We start from the raw sequence: 18,685 nt of genomic DNA on the forward strand, positions 1-18,685 counted from the left end.
AACTTGAGCACCCCACACTTGCTCTTCGGCCACCTCTGTTCACAGCTACCTACTGTGTGCCTTGGCACAGTGCCATCCCAAGCTGGGGAAGCAGGATGCTGGGCACAGTGATTTGGCTCCCCTCCCAGGGAGAGTCTTTACACTTCTGTGGGGTCACATAAGGTGAACTGTTCTCGGGCTGTGTCCACACGCAGTTCTTGGGGAGCCTTTGCCTCTGGCTTGGCTGGCTGGCTGGAAATGTGCCTCACAAAGCCTGTGTGCATGTGAGCACCTCATTTGCTTAATCCTGGATTTTCTTTGGCCTGCACCAGAGCTCTCTAATCACCACCAGGGAGGGAGTGTCCATCCACACTGTCAGGCTCTTCTGAGTTGGGCCAGCAAGCCGGTATCAGGCCTGCCAGCAGGTGTTTAGTTATCCAATGCTTATTTGCTTTGGTGGTTGCCACATCAGGAAATTAATTTTCCGTTCCTGCTGCTACAGGTGTCAGGTTTTGCCTTCCTCAGAAGCACTAGGTGTTGGCTGCAGCCAAGACTGGGGATTTGACTGGCATATGCCAGTGTTTCTGGTGGGAATTAAACCTGAAGATTCCTGGCTAGAGGGTCTTGTTCCTATGCTTGGGATGAGACCAATCAACACATTTGGGATCAGGAAATAATTTTACCCTGCAGTTGGGGGGGTGGGGGGGGGTGGTGCTTTTCTCTGTCTTGGAGGGCATAGTTCTGTTCCTTGGAGCTCTTCAGAGTATTTTTAACAACCACTTCCTGAGACTTACTACCCTTTCCCCCACACCTTTTATTTTATGTGTACCCTATATGTTGGACTTAGGGACTTGGTGGCACTTCTGCTCAACCTCCTCCTGGCTCTAGCCAAGCTGTCCTTCTAACAGACCAGGAAGGAGACCCTGACCAGGGCAACCTAGGCACCTGTGGGGCTGTCTTCCTTTCACTTATCCATGCATGTCTCTGGGCAGTGTCCACAGGCTTCTTAGATACTTTTGAGGCACAGTGGGCACTTGCCAATGATCTCTGCTCAGGGTCCCACCTTGGAGCCCTGATTGTTAGCCTTTGACCTGTACTCCCCATTCCTGTGTTTCACCTTCTGCCCCAAGAATGTAATTGTTAAATGGTGCAAGCAACATGGCATTGATGGTGCCCTCAGTCACCTGCTTTCCCTGTGTGCTTACCTCGGTGTTGAGTCATTGTGCCTGATGGTTGTGAACCACAGGTGTTTGAATAGTTTTAATAACTGGTTAGCCAGGGACTTGTATGGGATGGTTTTGGATATGGATGATCCTTCCTTGAACAGGGGATTGGCCTATACGGCCTCCTGAGGGCCATTCCAGCCCTAGTTCGCTCTGATTTCATGTGGCACTACTAGCCTGCATTGCAACCAGTTTGTGCTGCTTAATCGCAGTCTGCAAGCTGATTGGTTTGCCCTCACTGCTGCCAAAATGAGATGTGCCTGTTTATGGCCAAGAAGGAGAAGCTGATTTGCCCTGGAAAGAGGGTGCACTGACTTCCAGGAGCTGCATCTGAAGTGCTCTGATAGCTCAGCCTGTGCCTCATCAGCCAGCACCATGTGGATGGGTATCGAACACTCTAGGTCTTGCTTCTTTATCAGCTGGGTGTGGCTGAGCTGGGTTCCTCTAGCCTAGCAACAAGCTTTGTGCCTACTCACAACTTCATTTGCAAACTGTGCGTGGTGTGTTTTTAATATCCACATCCCCAAACACATGTGGCCATGGCAGAGGGGAAGTACAGGCACTTGAGCCTTGGGACTGGTGGGCCTGCAGCTGACCTGCGGGAACCCAGGAGGCCTTCCCAGTCCCCTGGCATAGCCCAGCTGGGAAGGTCTGTGTGGCATCCACACAGCAATCTCAGAGGCATGGTGGTTCACAGGCAGGAGATACAATCTTTGCATGGTGAAGGTGGCAGCCCAAGCTGGACCACTCGTGAGTAACATGGGCATATGGGATTTAGCAGGGACTGGATCTTCCACCTCTTAAACTTCTGAGAAGGTGGGATGAGCAGCCAGCCCACTCCAAGGGACTGAGAGGCATGTTGTGTAGGCAAGTCAAGCTTCCTTGGGCAACTTCAGGCATAGTGGCTGCTGCAGTGTGGAGGCCTAGGTGGGGTGGGAGCTTGTTAGATGGAAGCAAGGAGAAGAATCTGAGGGTATCAGTGTGATGAGATTGTGAAAGATATGCTGACATAAGATGTGTGGAGCAAGGCATCCCCTCTAGAAATGGGGAAGTATCAGTACTGTTGAAGAAGACTCTAGGAGGTATCCTTTGGACTCCTGTGTCCAGTCCTGGTCACCCATAGTCCAGGAAGGTTGGTTGAAACTGGCTTGGGTGCAGAGAAGGGCTACTAGGGTGATTTGAGGAAAGGTGGGGAGAAATCTAGAAGAGATCAGCTTGCTTTTTCCTGCCAAAGGAAGGCTGAGATGGAGGGGAAACTTGAGGAGGGAAGAGCCTTCAGGCTAAAGGCTGCTGCCACAAGAACAAATTGAGTATGAACTGGCCATTGCCGAACTTAGCCTGGAAATCAAGAGGAGGCTCCAAGTCGGGGCAAGAAACTTAACTGGTGTTGAGGCGAACTTCCCCAATGAAAGGGATTCTGTGCTGTGGTGACTATAGCAGCTGAAGCTGGGGCTCTGACCCAGGAGGTCCCTGCCAGGCTGGGGTTGCAGGATGACAAATCCCCCAGCACTAGCTGTAAACACAGAAAGATTTTATTTCTTGATAAGCTCTGAGTTGGGCAGGGAGGATTGCCTAGAGGACATATGGGCTCTGCTCATGCTTACAGCTGTCCCCAGCCACCCTAACTTTCCTTTCTGGTTCCCCAGGAGCTCGGAGCAGTGCCAAGGCAGACTCCCAGGCCAGCGATGACGAGGCAGCCAGCGAAGTGTTGAGTCACTATAGCAGTGCCAGCGAGGGCACCAGTGTTGCAGAGGAAGGCACTGGTGAGTGAGGGGCAGCATGGCAACAGCTGTCTCGGGTAGAGAAAGGGGAGCCCAGGACCCAACTGAGATGCCATATACAGGTGACAATTGCAGGCAACCAGGGACACATACAGTGCATAGCTGAGTGCTCTGTGCTGCTTCCCTTCATCCCAGCCATCCCATGTCCTGGGCTTGGGTGAGATTGCTCCAGATTTAGCTGGGAGCTCTGTCCTGGGTGCCCACACAGCAGTGCCCCTCAGCAGTTCCCTGCAGCACTCTTTCAGTCTTGAATCCTCACACACAGTTCTCAGTGATCTTTTCCAGGGTCAGTTAACAACTGTGGGGGGCAGACTTTCCAGGCCTTTGTTGTGTAAAGGGCTCTAATAGATGGTACAGAAGGCCTTGCATGGTAGCTGTTCCCCTCACTCCAATGTAGATGCCTGTGACCATGCATAGTGCCAGGGCACAAGGTCATGAGGCTGCTGTTCTCCCAGGCCTGTGGTTGGTATGCCTGGGGGCAAGTTCAGGTGCCTGATGCTAAGGGTGCTGCAAGGCCTGGCCGGGGGTGACTCAGGCTGTCTTTCAGGGAGCGACACAGTGGATGAACAAGCTCAACAGGAGGAAGTGGAGGACAAACTGAAGGAGTGCATTGATAATGTGCTGGACAAGAGGTGAGTGGGGTTGGTGCAGGCCGAAGGCTCCCCCTGCCCCAGGGCTGTACCTAATCCCACCCTGCTGCTGTGTCAGGAGCTCTCAGCCCTTCCCACAAAGCTGCACAACCCAGAGACCCTGGATACCTGTTCAGAGAGGAACAGCACAGGTCACAGGACAGTTTTTCAGAGCGTGGCTAGTTGGTTCCCACCCTTGAAAAGAGAAACTTGTTGAGGAAGGTCTCCATCCTGGTAGGAGCTATTGCACATGGGGAGTGGAGGTGTTGCCACTCGCCTAAGAGCCCTCCTTGTGGGCAGATGGAAATCCTCAGCACTAGGCATGATGTGAATCCATTGATGCCACCCTGGGGTCCCTCTGTAGAGGTCCCTAGACAAGCAATAGAGTAACTGGCCTCCGGTTAACCCTATGGCCTTGCCAGGCCATCCATCACCCTAAGGAAGCCCAAGCAGAGCTGGGAAGGGTTGTGCCCTGCCTCTCCTGCTGTGGTTCCTGCTCTGGGTGCTAGATTGACTACAGGTCACTTCTGCCCCACTCTAGCAGGATTCTCTACACTCCCAGAGCACTGCCTTGTTTCCCCAGCACAGTCTCTGTCTTCTCCAGTGCCAAGACACGGCAGGTGGCTCTGGAGAACCTGCGGCTTGCCTTCTCCTCCAAGATGCTCTTTGACTTCCTGCTGGAACGCAGGCTTACGCTCACAGACTCCTTGGAGAAGTGCCTGAAGAAAGGTATGGCTGCCCTGCCCTGCCCTATCCTATCACTCCAGTAGTACTCATTTGGGGCAGGGCTGGACATCTCCCTCAGGCCAGGGCTGTAGGCTGGGATCAGTCCTTGCCTGTAACCAGGATCTTCTTGTGACCTCCACAGGTTGTAGCAGAAATGTGCTGGAGGGTTGGAGCTCTGTATGAGAGGTTTAGCTGTAGGAAATGGGGACCTAACTGGGCCTCTTCAAGCTGCCTAAGGCAGCACATCAGCAACTGAGTACGTAACTCTCAGGCAAACACCTCTCCACTGCCTTGCAGGGATGTCCTGCTACAGTTGGCAAAACAACATCGGGTGTGTTGCTAGCTCCATGTCTTGGGACTACTGCCTTTGCCACCTGCATGGGGTGCTCTGGTCTCAGCTCTGCCCCCATAGGCTAAAATCCTTAATGTACCAGAAATCAGCCTCCCAGGGGCTGGCTGAGCTGAAGAGAGAAGCACCAAGTGCTCAGCTCCACTTGCACAGGTCACCCACCTCTACCTGTCAGTGGATGGGCATCTGTACTATTACATTAGCTCAAGGCACAGTCATTAGTGCTATCATGGGGGAAGGTGGACCGTGGTGCTTACCCCAGTGTCTGCTTCGCACTGCAGGTAAAGGGGAGGAGCAGTCTCTGGCTGCTACTGTCCTCACACTACTGTGCCTTCAGATGGGCTCCGGCCCCGAGGGGGAGGAGGTGTTCCGCAGCCTGAAACCCCTTCTCATCAACATCCTGACCGACACCTCGGCCAGCCCCATCTCTCGGCAGAGCGTGAGTATTGAGCTCCTTTTCCCACTCTGCCATGGTCCACTTGGGGTCAGGGCATGAGGGAGCAGGGCTGTGTGTGCTGCTCATGACAGAGTTAGTGCACTTTGAGGGGAATTGGGTGGGATTTGCCTCAGGACCACATTTCAGAAAAGTGTTGGGCATGGGGCAGGGTGCTGCATGCCCCTCACCTTCTATCCACTCTTTGAGGTTTGGCCAAGTTTCTTAGGAAACTGTTGGATCACAGGCCTGTCACCACCATCTTTGTGGCAGGCCAAGGGTGGAATGAGAATGCAGGCAAGAGGGTGGCACAACTGGCCAGAGGGGCATCTGTGAGTGCCAGGGAGCGTGTGGGCACCTCCCCTACTCCTGCCTGCTTTCCACGGAAGCTACCAAGCCAGGACCCCCCTCAGAAATCAATCCACTATTTTTTTTCGCTCTGGTCAGTGTCCCTGGTCCCTGATGGACTTAAGGTTGTGGAGCTAACCACTAGCATGGAGGCTGAGAACAAAGCCAGCCCAGCCCACACGGCTCCTCTCTGAGTAGGGTGATGCCACCTGGTGAGGGAGCACAGGCCTTGAACTGCACCAGAGGCATTCTCTCTCTAGTGCAGGGTGGGTAGATTCTATGATTTTAACAAGAGGGCTTAGACCTGAGTGAGCACAGCTGGATGTTCAGCCTCAACTGAGGATGGGGAATGGCTAAGGGAGATGGGGTTGCCCCTTTGTTGCCTTCTGTAATCCTCCCCTTTGTCTGCCTCCAGTGTGCTGTGGCCCTGGGGATGTGCTGCTATATTGCTGCTGCGGATTTGGAGGTAAGGAGCTGAGGCCATCTGATCCTTTAAATAGAGCAGCCAAGAGTTCTTGCTCTTCCCCAGAAGGTGAAAGACTTTACCACTCCTGCCACCCCCGCTGATTTCCCTTCCAGCCTTATGCCTCTGGACCCATCCCATCCTGCAGCCCCTGAAAGGCTTCTTCAGAGCCTGCTCATGTTGTGCCATCACTTGGTCATAGCTGTCACTATTGATGAGGACTTTGCTGTTCCAGGGGAGGTGGCATTATCCCCCAACCATGATATGAGCCTGTGTGGCTGCTCATTTTGGGTGGGTGGCAAGGAGGGAGGGGGAAGGAGTCCTAGAAGTCACCAGCTCTAGCCTCAGTGTTAATGACTTCCCCCCACATCTGCAGTTAGTGGCACATCTCTGGCATGGAGCAAGGTAGTAGCTGTGACCCTCCTGACAGCAGCTGTCTAAAGAGCCACTGGGCAGATTGCCAAAGCAGAAACCTGTCTGTATCTCTTCCCATGAGAAGGATGCAACCTCGCTGTGTGCCTGCTCCCAGGTTGAATAGAATCAGAGCGGTCCTTGACCCTGAGTTTGCATGCTTTTAACCTCTGGGTCCTGTTGGCACCCACAGGTGGTAGGATGGCCCTGGCTCTGCTGGGAGAGCCAGCTGCCTATGACCTGGGTTACTCCTGTCCAAGGAGCACGCTTGTCATCAGGAAACTGGCTGCTTCTGGGCTAGCCAGGTGATACCCCAGGGTGAGTAGGTTATGAGGCTCCCTGGCCACCTTACCTCGCTGCCATCTCTTTCCCAGGACTTGATTTCGTGTCTTACCTGCCTGGAGGGCATCTTCAGCACTTCCTGCCCAGAGGAGGGCAACTCCATGCCTGCCCAACACAGTCCTCTGCTCCAGACCTTGCACTGCAATGCCCTCCAGTCCTGGTCCCTCCTACTCACCATCTGCCCCAGCTCCTACATCAAGAAGATCCTGGACAAGTGAGTTAACGCCATCCCACCAAGCCAGGGTTTCCCTGGCTTGTGATGCCCGAGAGAACAGCTGGTATTGAACCTCTCATGCCCATGTGTGCTGTGGCAGGAACTGACTGTCATGATGGGCTGGGAGAGGAGCAGTAGTGGGTGATGGGGTAGGTCTGGCTGCATTAAGACTAAGGGTGCACCAATAAAGATTTTTTTTTTTTTGGCCATGCCAATGGTCGATTTATTAACCAGCCATATTGGCCAGTACCAAACCAATAGCCAGTATGCAGCCCATCAATGTGGAGAGCAGAATCCAGTTGGCAAGTCGGGGGGGCATGAGGGCACAGATCGAGGCTGCCATGGTGAAGTAGGGAGTGGGGCTGGGGCAGGCGCTGCCCAGCCAGGGCAGTAAATGCAACCCTGCTAAGAGTCGGAGGGGCTTGTCCGGGAGGGGGAGGCAGCTCCCTGCTGCTGTGCACACACCTGAGAGGGCATGTGCCCCCCCACTTATTTGTGCACAAGATGAAGGCAGGCTGCAGGCTCAGGGCCAGAGGCTGCACTGGCCTCTTCCCAGCAGAGGTGGGGGTGCTGGGCCAGGGCTGCACTCTGGGCTCTGGGCAGGCAGTGGCAGCATTGAGAGGGGTGACTGGGGTGGGCTACAGCAACCACAAAATTCCCCATAGCCCCTCCCCTAGAAGAGGCTGGTGCAGCCCCTGAGCCCACAGTAGACAGCCTGCCCTCGCCTTGTGCATAAATCTGGTGGGGGGCATATGCCCCCCATTCCTTCCCTGGAGGTGCATGCAGTGGCAGGGAGCTGTCCTTGGGGTCGCATTCACCACCCTGCCTGGGCAACATCTGCCCCTGCCCCATTCCCTCCCTCACCATGGGGCCTTGATCTGCCCCCCACCGCCACCATGCCCCTTCCCTCCCACAGACTTACCAGCTAGAGACTGCTCTCCAAGTTTCTGGGCTTCATTCCTGGCCACATGCATGCTGCAGCTGCACATATGCCTGTGGCATTTATCAGTGGCATGATTGGCTACTTGGTGAGCAGGGGCCATGCCAGCCTCTGCCAGTAAGAGGTAGGGCAGTGGGCTGGTAACATGCACTGCCTCCCTTCTCCACACCCCCCCACCCAGCAAGGTCTGTCTTCTGGCTGTTTGTTGCCCTTGGAGGTGCCCCAGGTGAGCACCACAAGCCTGATGCCACCTCTGTGTTAATCTCCTGCCTTCTTGCCACAGTCACCTACTCAAGCTGCCGCTAATGCTGTCCAGCGACAATGTCAACCTACGCATCACGGCAGGCGAGACCATTGCGTTGCTCTTTGAGCTAGCCCGTGATATGGAGGTATGTCACACCCTGTGGAGGGGCCTGGGCACTGTGGCACTTGCAGTGTGGGATGTGCTTGGTGCAAAGCCAGTGCCCTCTATCTCCTGCCTTCTGGTCCAAGGACCAGCTTCGTTTGCCTGGCTTTCTGTCCTATGGGGAGGTCAGCACCCAAGGGAGGACTGGCATGTGGCAGCTTTCTGCTGCTTCCCTTGTAGAATTGGCAGATTCAGCCTCAGCTGTGATGCCTGAGCTTGGCTCTCCAGCAGTGAGAGCAGCATCAGCTGATTTGCCCTCTACCTCATGCCCTTTCCTTCCTACACTCTTAGCCAGCTCCTACTTTTCCCTTGCTGGAAGGGGTGTTGTGAATGTGGATCTGCTTGAGCTGGGCAAGATCAACTGTGGGATCAGCTCCCTCTCTTGGAACCCTGTGGGGAAACTCCAGCTCCAGGGTAGATGGCTTCTTGCCCTTGGTTCCCCTCTTCCCTAAGTAGGTGCCAGGCTGTGGGAAGTGAGCTCTATGCCAGCATCTCTCCAGTGGCTCCGTTCCCTACAGGAGGATAATTTCTATGAGGACACCGACCTCCTGTGCACCAAGCTGAAAGCCCTGGCCACAGACAGCAATAAGTACCGGGCCAAGACAGACAGGCGCCGGCAGCGCTCGATCTTCCGTGACGTGCTGCATTTTATTGAGGTGCCTGCTATGTTGCTGCCCCCATTGGGGGGTGGGGGGGGCGACGCGAGGGTTTGGACATGATGGATTAGTCCTGTAACGACAGCAGAGTTGAACTGGTCTCTTCCAGGAGAAAAACCGAGCTCCAGGGCTACTGTGCCCCTGCTGAGGGAGAAGGGGCTGATCTCTGGGGAGAGCAGTTATTCCCCCATCAGAGCTGCAAGCTCTTGATCTGTAGGGTCTCCTAGGAAGTAGTGCTCTGACCCTGGTGCCAGCCGTCCCCCATCCCCTGCTCTTATCCACCCAGACAGCTTCTCCCAGCAGGCAGATGGGTTTTTAAAGAGTCTGCTCTGGCTTCGGTCACAGTAGCTGTTATCTCCCTTCTACCACTTTCCATCCCTGAGTGCTCTGAATCCTTGCCTGGAGGACGGGTCTGGGCCTGGCATAACCACCTCCTGCTATTACTGCTGAGCATCCTGGGACTACCCCCATGAACTGGTGGCATGGTGAAAGCTATGGATCCTGCCATTGCACAAGAGTAGGAGGGTCGGTGGTGTCTGTCTTCTGGGGCTGGCCTGGCATCACCCCCGTAGCCCCTGGGTTGGTGGATGGGTCAGGCCTAGTATTCCTTGCTGACCAAAGGGATTGGTGGCAGAGACCACCTCACTTTGCTCCTGTTGTCAGGGCTGGTGCCCTGTCTATTGTAGAAATAAGAAGTCAGGCTGGAAGTGATTTCCATAGGTCACCTGGTCCAACCCCCTGCCTGAGGCAGGATAATCCCTATCCTAAACATCCCATACAGCCATAATCTAACCTCTTAATAAACCCACACAGTCAACCCTGACACAACACCCTAATCTGCAACAGATAAAGTAGGGGGACCACAGCATCCAATGTCCTGCTGCTGTAAAAAGTTGTTAATATACTTTCAGGAGCTCCTGGTTAGAGGGCCATGCCCTACTACAGGGGAAGGCAAAAATTCCCACAGTCCAAACCAATCTTACCAAGGAGTGAAATTTCTTTTCGACCCCAAATATATGGCTATTGGTCTGATAGCCACACCCTCTAGCCAGAAACATCTGCTTTCAAGTCCCAATAGGAGCACTGGCACACCCTGGTCACAGTCCCCAGCTTGAGCTGCAGCCTCATGCTTTGCTGCCTCAGCAGGGTTACAGGTGAGGATGCAGAGCATGGGACCTCTCAGGAATTATCTTATCCCTGCTGGGGATTCTTGCCAGCACAGTTGTCTCTACTGTCCCAATATCTTCTTGGCCAGCAGGGAGCACTGTCACCTCAGGACCAATGTCCCTAGCTCCTGTGAGCCTGGAGGACAGAGCTGGGCTCCAGGGCCACTCATGGCATGAGTGACTCCAGGGAAGTTGCCAGGCAGAGGGTCTGAAAAGATTGGACTGTGACTGATGGTAAGGTCCAGTCATCAAATGACTCAAGGATTTGGGGTATTACTGTCCCACCCCCACCCCACTCACCAGCCAAGTTCCAGGTATTATGGAACAGCAAGTAGCTGGTACCTGTGGTGGCACCTCTCCTCTCATGGGGAACTTCTGGCTGCGTGGAAGGCAAGTCCAAGCCGCACGGGTGTCTTGGTGCATGCTGCAAATTCCTTGCATTGTTCAAGGCCTTCCCCCTTATGGGCATGTCCCTTGTGGTCAGAGCAGGACTTAGTGTTCCTGGGCTACCAAGGGAGGTGCTGATATCCTTTTCCCTGCCCCCAGAGTGGTGAGTTTCATGAGGAGACCATCAGGTTTGGTCTGGAGTGCATGTATGTGGACAGCTGGGTCAGAAGGAGAACATACGACGCCTTCAAGGAGGTTCTGGGCTCTGGAGTCAGGCATCACTTGCAGGTAGGGCCAAGGGGTACGTGAGAGGCCTGGCAGTCTGCTGGGGAAAAAGGGAGATCTCTCAGGTGAGAGAGGGCAGGAGAGGAAGTGCACATCTTGGGTGCCTCAAATGAGTGTTTTGTTTGTGACAGGGCTAGGTTCTCTGGGTGTAGGTGTGTGGGGAGGGGTCTTGGAGCCCAGCCTTATGGCAGGGACCTGCTTCTGGCCCTCAGCCCAGCACACGCCTACCTAACAAGTCCCTTCTCCCCACCAGAACAATGAGCTGCTGCGCGAGATATTTGACCTGGGCCCTCCACTGGTGCTTGATGCTGCCGCCATCAAAGCCAGCAAGATCTCCCGCTTTGAGAAGGTGTGATGCCACTCCTGGGTAGTATGTTGGCCCTCTCCCATCTGGCACCAGAGTCCCCCAGTCCTGAGAGTGGGGAATGCAAAGCATTGTCCACAAATGGGGCTCCACTCCTAGCTCTACTGGTGGGGACACCCCTGGAGGGTGTATGTATAGGGGCATCAGGGACAGGACAGCCCAGTTATTTGACCCAAGGGAGAAATAGTTAAGCTGGACAGTGGCTGGGAGCTGGGCTTGATGAGAGGTGCCAAGAGGAGAGACTTATTATGCCTTGCATGCAGGGAGTGGCATCTATTGTGCCTGGGCCCAGGAATCTCCAGAAGGGGATTGAAGTCTCTTGGGGCCTGAGCCAAAGCTCCCAGCCTTCGACTGGTTTCCTGCACCCCTCTTTGCTGGTATACCTCCCTCACTGACATAGAGAGGGGACAGGTTTGGAACCCTGGGGGACTGAAGAGTCACAGAAGAGCTAGGAGCCCTGGCATGGAAGCCTGAGCAACCCTGCTTTGGCTTGGACAGGGCAAGAGTTCACCCCACTAGTCCACTGTTCCATTTAACTCCCCTAGCTTAATCAGCCTGAGTCTGCAATCACAGCCTAACCAACCTGTGTCTCCCCCAGCACCTCTACAACTCGGCCGCCTTCAAAGCCCGGACAAAAGCCAGGAGCCGTGTGCGTGACAAGCGAGCCGACATCCTGTAACAGGGGCTGCTTCCTGCGACCCCTCCTTCTGCACAAATCCATGGACTACAGACCCCAACCACTGTGATATAGGGAGAGAAATGGGAGGGGAGTGGCACCAGATGCTCCCCCCTCCCCACTCCTGAAAGTGCAAAGCTCATGCCACATGCTCCCTCCTCCAGCTCTGGGGGCTTTTATACAAGAACAGAACCGTGTATGAGGGTGTGGATTGTGGAGTTGGTGTGGCAACTATGGGCCAAGGCCCTTTTTTATTTTTATTTTATTTTATTTTTTAACCAAAAAAAAAAGTAAGTGAGGTTTTGGGAAGTGGGGAAATCCTTGCCTCCCCCACCCCTGCTCCCTAGCTAGTGGTTTTTGCCTCCCTCACACTTCCCTCCCTCTCCCCCTCTGGCTGTGTGCACTAGACCAGCCCCCTCCTGCCTCCACCAGTAAATCGGTCCAGTAGGCTCCCATAGTCTCCATGGAGATGCCATACATCAAAATGTAGCTTGCTGGGGCATGAGGAAGGGGGTGACAACAGAGGTGCGGGAGAGGTTTCCTGTTCCCTGCCCTGCAGTGGCGGGTGCCTGATGTAGACTGGCTGAAGCAGACATTGGGAGATGCTGCTGGTGGTGGTGTAGTGCAGAGTAGGGTGGGGCGGGTTTCCCCCCCCCCATGTCTGTGACTCCCATCATGCTGTGCCAACATTGCAGTGCTGCTGTCATGTCACTCAGGGCCTGCTTGTGTAGACCTGTCCTCTACTCCCATGGTACAGGCCTGCCTGCCTCTTCCCTTACCCTAGAGCAGGAGCCACTGGCTTCAGTGGCATCCCTGTGTAGCACTTGGGCCAGACTAGCCACCCAGGCCCCTGTGGGACTAATGGTTCTCTTATGTCTTGGTGCTGGGCAGGGCTGTTTGGAGGGTTTCTTACTGCACTGGAAGGGTGGTCTCTAGTAGTACAGGGTGCACTCACAGCGATGAAAGGAAAGCCTTTCCATCATGCCTGCCTGCCTGCTTGCCTGTCCTGGCTCCATGCAAAGGTCAGCCCCCCTCTCCCTGTTCCCTTGGGGGAACAGGCACTCTCCCCAAAAAGCTGGCAGCACAACCCCCTCCTAACACCGAAGTTGCCTCCTGTCAGTCCAAGCCAAAGCTTGAAGGAGTCAGACTGGGCCAGGTGTGATGGAGGCTGGATGAACTCACTCCTCCCTGTGCTATCTCACCCCAGCCCTGGGACTGGGCAACCTGGAACTGGTCAGAGATGGGAACTTAACTGCAGCCAAGTGGAACAGAGGGGATGTGGGGCAACCGTCAAGGCTCTGAAATGCTGGGGGGGGGGGCCACAGGGCTAAGTACCTGCTTTTAAATGATTTGTTTCTATCCTGTGGTGTAGGTTGTAGTTGTGTTGATCTAAGGACATAAGCTGACAAAGTTCTTTACTAAATCTGGTATCTTTTATTAAACCAACCCAAATAGTTGGAAAAATTCTCCTTTGCAAGCTTTCAAGTACAAATACCCTTCATCAGGCAGAAGAAGCTTCTGTAGTTGGTCTGTGCTCTTCCTGGATGGAGTAGTAAAGTAGCCAGAGGCCAGTACTTATTCAAGACAGCCAGTCAGTTAAAATGTAAATTAAGGTAGTCAGTAGGTGAGAGATTTAAAATGTAAATTGACTACCTCAATTTACATTTTATTAGGTAGGTTATAATGTGCCATAAATCCAATGTCTGTATTTAGCCCATGATTTTTTTTTTTTGATTAATCCAGTCTCTGAAAGGTGTTTTGTAAGTTCCCTTTGAGGACTAAAACAGTGATTGGAGAGAGGGTGAAAAATATGTAGGAGAAACCAAACAACAACTGCACCAGAATGAATGCACACTGAAAACCTATTAAAGACAAGAATACCCAATTACCTATGGGGGCACATTTCTTACAAGGAAGCCACTGTCTCTCCAGTGTCTCAGTTCTAATCCTCAAAAGGAATTTACAAAACACCTTTCACAGACAAGGTTATGAACTTCACTTCCTCAACCTACTAAATACAAAAGATCTTTCCCCATTCCCCCACCTGTCTTTCACCCTGGCAAAGGGTATTTGTACCCAAAAGCCTGCAAAGAAGAATTTGAGTCGGTTTAATGAAAGACACTGGATTTATCCAAAGAGCGTTTATTTGCTTTGTTTTTATCCTAACACTGTCCAGAAGCCCCTTTGGCTCTGACCCATGTTTCTCCCAGCCCCAGCACATGTGGGCAGTGCAGACTCAGCACCACCCTCCTATCTTTCCCCAGCCCAGCCCAGCTGGTGGCTGCAGTGGGATAGGTGCTAGCCCCACCATCCTGCAAAAGCCATTTGGTGCCTTTGGCTGGGGGGCATAGCAGGGCACCAGTTCCTTCCCCATGGCTCTTGGTGCCTGGTGAGCATTAGGGCCCTTCCCTTGCTCCTTGCATTGACTTCAGCCCTGGGCTGAACTGTGTCAGCTGAGGTTGGAAAATGCATTGGGCATCAGCTTGGATTGCAGTGGTGGTGAGTGGAACAATGACTCAGAAGTAGAGTCGTCCGTTGTCAAACCCCCCCCGCTGTGCCTGAGATATATGCACCACAGGTCTGGAGTGATTCTTGTAACCCCTCACCATTATGCTGGCTGGTAGGCAGAAGCTTGGTACGGAAGTTTGCTGTATGGATTCCAGCTTGCTGCACAGAAGAATCATGTTGCTTTGCTCTGCTGGGGCTGTGCCAAAGCAGTGCCAGGCCTCCAGGGCTTGCAGAGGGGTAGCAAATAAGTGCCAAATGGGGAGAAATGACCCTGCTGAGCCATTGGAGTGTGGGGAGGGCAGGGACTTGGGGGAAGTGAGCCCCAATTTGCAGCAGCTCCTGAGTGAAACAAGTGTCCCTTGTGGCCGCTGCTCAGGGCTGCCTGTCCCCACATGCCATTGGGGTGCCTCCCCCCACCCCTACCTAGGGGGTTTCCCAGGAATGTATTTATGTGATTTTATAAGATGAGGATTATTACAATAATTAAAAGGCTCATTGAAGAGTTGCTTGGCAGTTGTTTTGGTGCCGAGGGCACATGGGCTAGGATGGGAAGGGAGAGGTGACCAAGTGGGAGCACGGGAATGATGGGCTGGCTGCTCTGGTTCCTTCCTGACCTGCAGGGCTGTGCTGGCTGCTTCCTCACAGTGACATGTTCCCCCCCATGCCTGAGGGGGATGAGCAGAAAGGGCAGTTTTCATCTAAGCTCCCCCCAGGATCTTTGCTAGTGTGGGGCATGCTAGGCTTACATCCTGCTCCTGAGGACAGCCTTGAGTTTTCTGCTGCTTTGTCCTGGGGTAAGGACCAAACGCCCTGAGAGAAAAACCTGATGGAACAAGCACAAGTTGTGCTTGCTGCCATGTCTGCCCTGCAGTGATCTGTGCCAGCCCCCACTAGGCCAGCTCCCTCTAGCTACCCCTGCTCTCTGTGCCTTGCCTCACCCCACCCTGTTCTGCCCAGGCCCCTCTTGCCAGCATCAGCTGAGCAGCTGTGACGTGCAGAGCCAAGATACCAGAACTTCAGTGTCCTGGGCCCAGGTCCCTCTCTGCTGGCACAGGGTAGGGATAGAAGGTAGGGGTGCTGTGTGCTGCCTGCTCCCTGTCAACTGCCCAAATGCAGCCTTAGCATTCACAACACAGACCAGGCCTTGGATCTCTTCTCCATACCTGCTCTTGGCTCTGGGGCACAGGCAAGTCCCTGGAGCCTGGCTGTTTGTTGGGTTGATGCAGCAGTTCAAATATCTTTTCACTGGAGGGATGGAGGTGCACACCCCCAGCTGCTGCCTTTGGCTTTGTTCTTGAGCTGATTCTATGTCACCCCAAAGGCCCTTGGGGCTGCCCTTCCATGGGCCTGCTTGGCAAAGCTGGAGGACCCAGGGGTTTCCCAGGCTTTACCTGGCTCCCAGGGGCTGCAAGACTGCTCTAGCTTCTGTTATATGAGCTGTGTGGGAAGTGGTCTGTACCATGCACTGATTCCCATTAGGTTGGGGCTGATCCGAGACAGCAGCCTGCCCTCCCTCCCTCCCTCCCCACTGTACCATTTGCCCCCTTGGGCCAGAATGCTGCTGTGCTCCTGGGGCAGGTGCAGGCGGTGAGGCTGTCAGCAGGGCATGTGCATCGTGGCTTTATTGTCACATATAAAAATCTATATGTAGATGGATGGAGGAAGCATTGGTGTGAGAGCTGGAGGGGGCAGTGTGGGGAGGATTATAAATAAGGTGCTCCTGTAGGGAAGGGGATAGGGGTTCTCCACCTAACAGAGTAAAGTCTTCTGCTCCTGGGAGAGGCCCCAGGTCAGTAGTGATGGTGCCCTAATAAAGCCAGCAGTCTGTACTGTGGCCTCGGGGCCCCCACAGGGGTCAGTCTTTACCCTGCAGAAAGGGGGGTGCTGTCTCGTACCAGTGTCCTAGAAGCGCCAGGCAGCACAAGGCTTCTGCCCTCCCTGTCCAGGGCCAGAGGGCACAGCAGGCAGGACAGTGTGGCTCAAGTCTGGGCTCCAGGCTCTGTGGCATTCAGCCGGCTCCACAGCTGCAAGCTGGTGGCTCTCATCTGCCGCACGGATTGCTCCTGGCTTGTCAGCCACTGGGAGAGGACGCGCAGTGACTCGCTCTGCAGGACTGTGGGCCAGGAGGAAATGGGTAAGATCCCAGCCAAATGAATCCTCCCAGCTATGCAGAGAGGACCAAGACTTGCACTCCCCGCTCACTGCCCAGGGAACAGCTTCCTTGCAGCCTCCAGTAGGGGGCAGCAATACCCACAGCTCCCCACTACTGGTACAGCAGGAAGCTGGAGCTCTAAATGTCCCATGAAGCTGAGAACATCTCTGCTTGCCCTGCAGTGCCCCAGGTGGCAAGGCTGGAAGCTGGCTCCAGCACCCTCAGCCGAGGGGCATCTCCCCAGGGTGGGATGCTTAGGCTGACAAGGGGCCATAGGCCCAGCAGGACCCCCCAAGTACTGAATCCTGCCTGCCCACGAGCCCAGCTCAGGCTGCTGCCCCCATCCCAGGGCTAAACTGGTTCCTCAACCTGGTCACCCTTGGGCTCCCTGGCTGGGCTGGGGTGGGGACCAATCCAGGCCCTGCCTGTGACTGCACCACAGCGGGCCATTGTCCCTGGAGTAGGGTGGGGCTGTGAGTTGCCATCCCAATGCCACCCTCAATGCCATTCTTGCCATCCCAGTACCACTCTCCATTCCTCCCTCTGTCCTCTCTGGGGCACGGGCAGGCAGAGTCGGGTCAAAGGGCTGATGGAGTCCCACAAAGTCAGTCGTCCCCAGATGAATGAATGCAGCATGGGATCAGGGCAGGCATGTGTGGTTTGCCCGTGCCTGCTGTACCACGTGCTAGCCCATAGCTCCCAGCACAATTCCCATGCACTCACGAGGGGGAACCCTTGCTCCCTCGGTGCCAATGGTTCATGCCCCACGCAGGCAGGGTGCTCAGGACAAGGGAGGTGAGTGCTCTGCTCCTCCAGGGTCCCTGGCAGGGCCATGGCCTGCCCCCTACCAATGCTCTCCCACTCCTTGCTTGCCCAACCCAGGCCAGACCCCCATGGGATCAGTGACAGGGAGGGAGCACCACGTACCGCTGAGGTACACGGCCAGCGTGGCAAGGATGAGGCTGGCCATCACCAGCATCCCGAGAAAGGTGAAGAGGGCCCGGCGGCAGCAGATGGGACCGAAGCAGGGGCAAACGGGGTCAGGGCGGACGGGGCGCAGCATGGGCAGAAGCCCATGGTGGGGGGTGATGTGCCTGGCAGGGTGGGCGTGCAGGGCTGGCGGGGCATTGGACCGAGATGGGTCATTCCCTGGAGGAGGGAGAGGTTAGGTTAGGAAAGCGTAAGATGCCAGCACCCCTCTGTCCACACGCGCACGTGCACACACCCCAGTACTGTGGCATCTCCTCCTGTGCCACAAGCTGGAAGGCAGCCCTATAGAGGGGAGAAGCTGAGCTCCAGTGCCACAAGGCTGGACGTGAACTTCAACACCACAGCACCCTGCTCACTGAGGATCTGCCATGCAGTGTACCTGCCACAGGATCCTCCCATGCTCTTCCCATGCTAGCTTCTTGTCTGCGCCAGCCTGGACACAGCACAGGTCAACAATGGGCTTTCCAAGTGAGCAGCCTGCAACACAGCCTTTCAGGCTTCAGCCTGATTGCTGCCAGACCTCACCCCTGTCCCACCAGGCTCTTTCCCTTGCTGCTGAGCCGTGTCCCATTCCCTGCCCTGTCTCTGGATCTCCCACGTTCCCTGATGTGGGGTGAGATTTGGCATCCTGTCTTCATCCCCTTGACACCCACCCACCCACCATTCCCAAACAGCTGATGGCTGTGGCTCTGCTAGTCCCCAACAGAGCCCCCTCCCCTCCTCCAGGACTGAGGGGGAAAGGTATCCTTGTTGCATCCCCAAATTTCCCTGCACCCCAATCCTCTCACTTCATGCTGAGGTCTCAGTAATGCCCCTGTTGCTTCCCCTCCTGCTGGGACTGGCAGGCTTTTGTGTCCTGGCAGATGTGTCCTGGCCAGCAGTGTGATTAGGATCTCTGGACTGAGTGAGACACCATCCATGGTCTAGCTGGGAAGCCTACTACTCAGAACCACCCTCTCTGCCCACTTTGCATGTGTGCTGGGACCAGGTCTTACCTTCTGTGCCCTTGTGACTCTCCTGGCCCCCAGATGCCCAGTACAGGTCACTGATGGACTCCACTGGGTGCAGGTCGATGTCAGCCAGATCATTCCCGCTGAGGCTGAGGGGCTCCCCATTGAGGGATGCTGCTGCTGTTGCCACTCCGTCTGCTAGAGAAGGAGGATCTGTGATGGGGGGTGGCTTTCCAAGGCTTGGTGATGGTGATCTCCAGTCACATCCCATCTGGCCCATCCCTAGGGGCAGGCCAGGGCTCTTCCC

The 18,685-nt window shown here is 55.0% G+C and overlaps 2 protein-coding genes across 6 annotated transcripts in view; one reads left to right on the forward strand and one right to left on the reverse strand.

The window, feature by feature from the left end:
- The first annotated feature begins 2,911 nt into the window (after positions 1-2,911).
- IFRD2 (interferon related developmental regulator 2) lies at positions 2,912-13,405 on the forward strand. 4 transcript variants are annotated; one of them, XM_025204354.1, is made up of 11 exons: positions 2,912-3,045; positions 3,531-3,615; positions 4,154-4,341; positions 4,969-5,126; positions 5,884-5,934; positions 6,717-6,898; positions 8,122-8,227; positions 8,763-8,900; positions 10,613-10,741; positions 10,992-11,087; positions 11,701-13,405. In XM_025204354.1, exons 1-11 carry the CDS (start codon positions 2,982-2,984, stop codon positions 11,779-11,781), a joined length of 1,278 nt encoding a protein of 425 aa, XP_025060139.1. In that variant the 5' UTR covers positions 2,912-2,981; the 3' UTR covers positions 11,782-13,405. The 4 variants fall into 4 exon arrangements, with proteins under 4 accessions (XP_025060139.1, XP_025060140.1, XP_025060141.1 ...); XM_025204355.1 differs by having other exon boundaries at positions 4,157-4,341; XM_025204356.1 differs by having other exon boundaries at positions 4,217-4,341.
- A 926-nt stretch (positions 13,406-14,331) lies between these two features.
- LSMEM2 (leucine rich single-pass membrane protein 2) overlaps positions 14,332-18,685 on the reverse strand; it is a 7,853-nt gene continuing 3,499 nt past the window's right edge. Inside the window, exons 2-4 of one of the 2 annotated variants that reach the window (XM_006023748.3) lie at positions 18,424-18,573; positions 17,366-17,587; positions 14,332-16,399 (exon numbers count right to left, since the gene is read on the reverse strand). In XM_006023748.3, the coding sequence (XP_006023810.1) occupies positions 16,266-16,399; positions 17,366-17,587; positions 18,424-18,573 (506 nt within the window). In that variant the 3' untranslated portion in view covers positions 14,332-16,265. Of the gene's footprint in view, positions 16,400-17,365; positions 17,588-18,423; positions 18,577-18,685 lie in introns of both variants that reach the window. The other variant, XM_025204361.1, reaches the window with a different exon arrangement.

The sequence above is a fragment of the Alligator sinensis genome, unplaced genomic scaffold (assembly GCF_000455745.1).
Source record: "Alligator sinensis unplaced genomic scaffold, ASM45574v1 scaffold858_1, whole genome shotgun sequence".
NCBI classification, from domain to species: domain Eukaryota; kingdom Metazoa; phylum Chordata; order Crocodylia; family Alligatoridae; genus Alligator; species Alligator sinensis.

Excerpts from the sequence above, each read along its gene's own strand:
- IFRD2 (XM_025204354.1), top strand. The coding sequence starts at position 2,982 with ATGGCAACAGCTGTCTCGGGTAGAGAAAGGGGAGCCCAGGACCCAACT. Across the intron at positions 3,616-4,153 it reads GATAATGTGCTGGACAAGAG|CAGGATTCTCTACACTCCCA; the intron begins GTGAGTGGGGTT and ends GCCCCACTCTAG. Across the intron at positions 11,088-11,700 it reads AGATCTCCCGCTTTGAGAAG|CACCTCTACAACTCGGCCGC; the intron begins GTGTGATGCCAC and ends TGTCTCCCCCAG.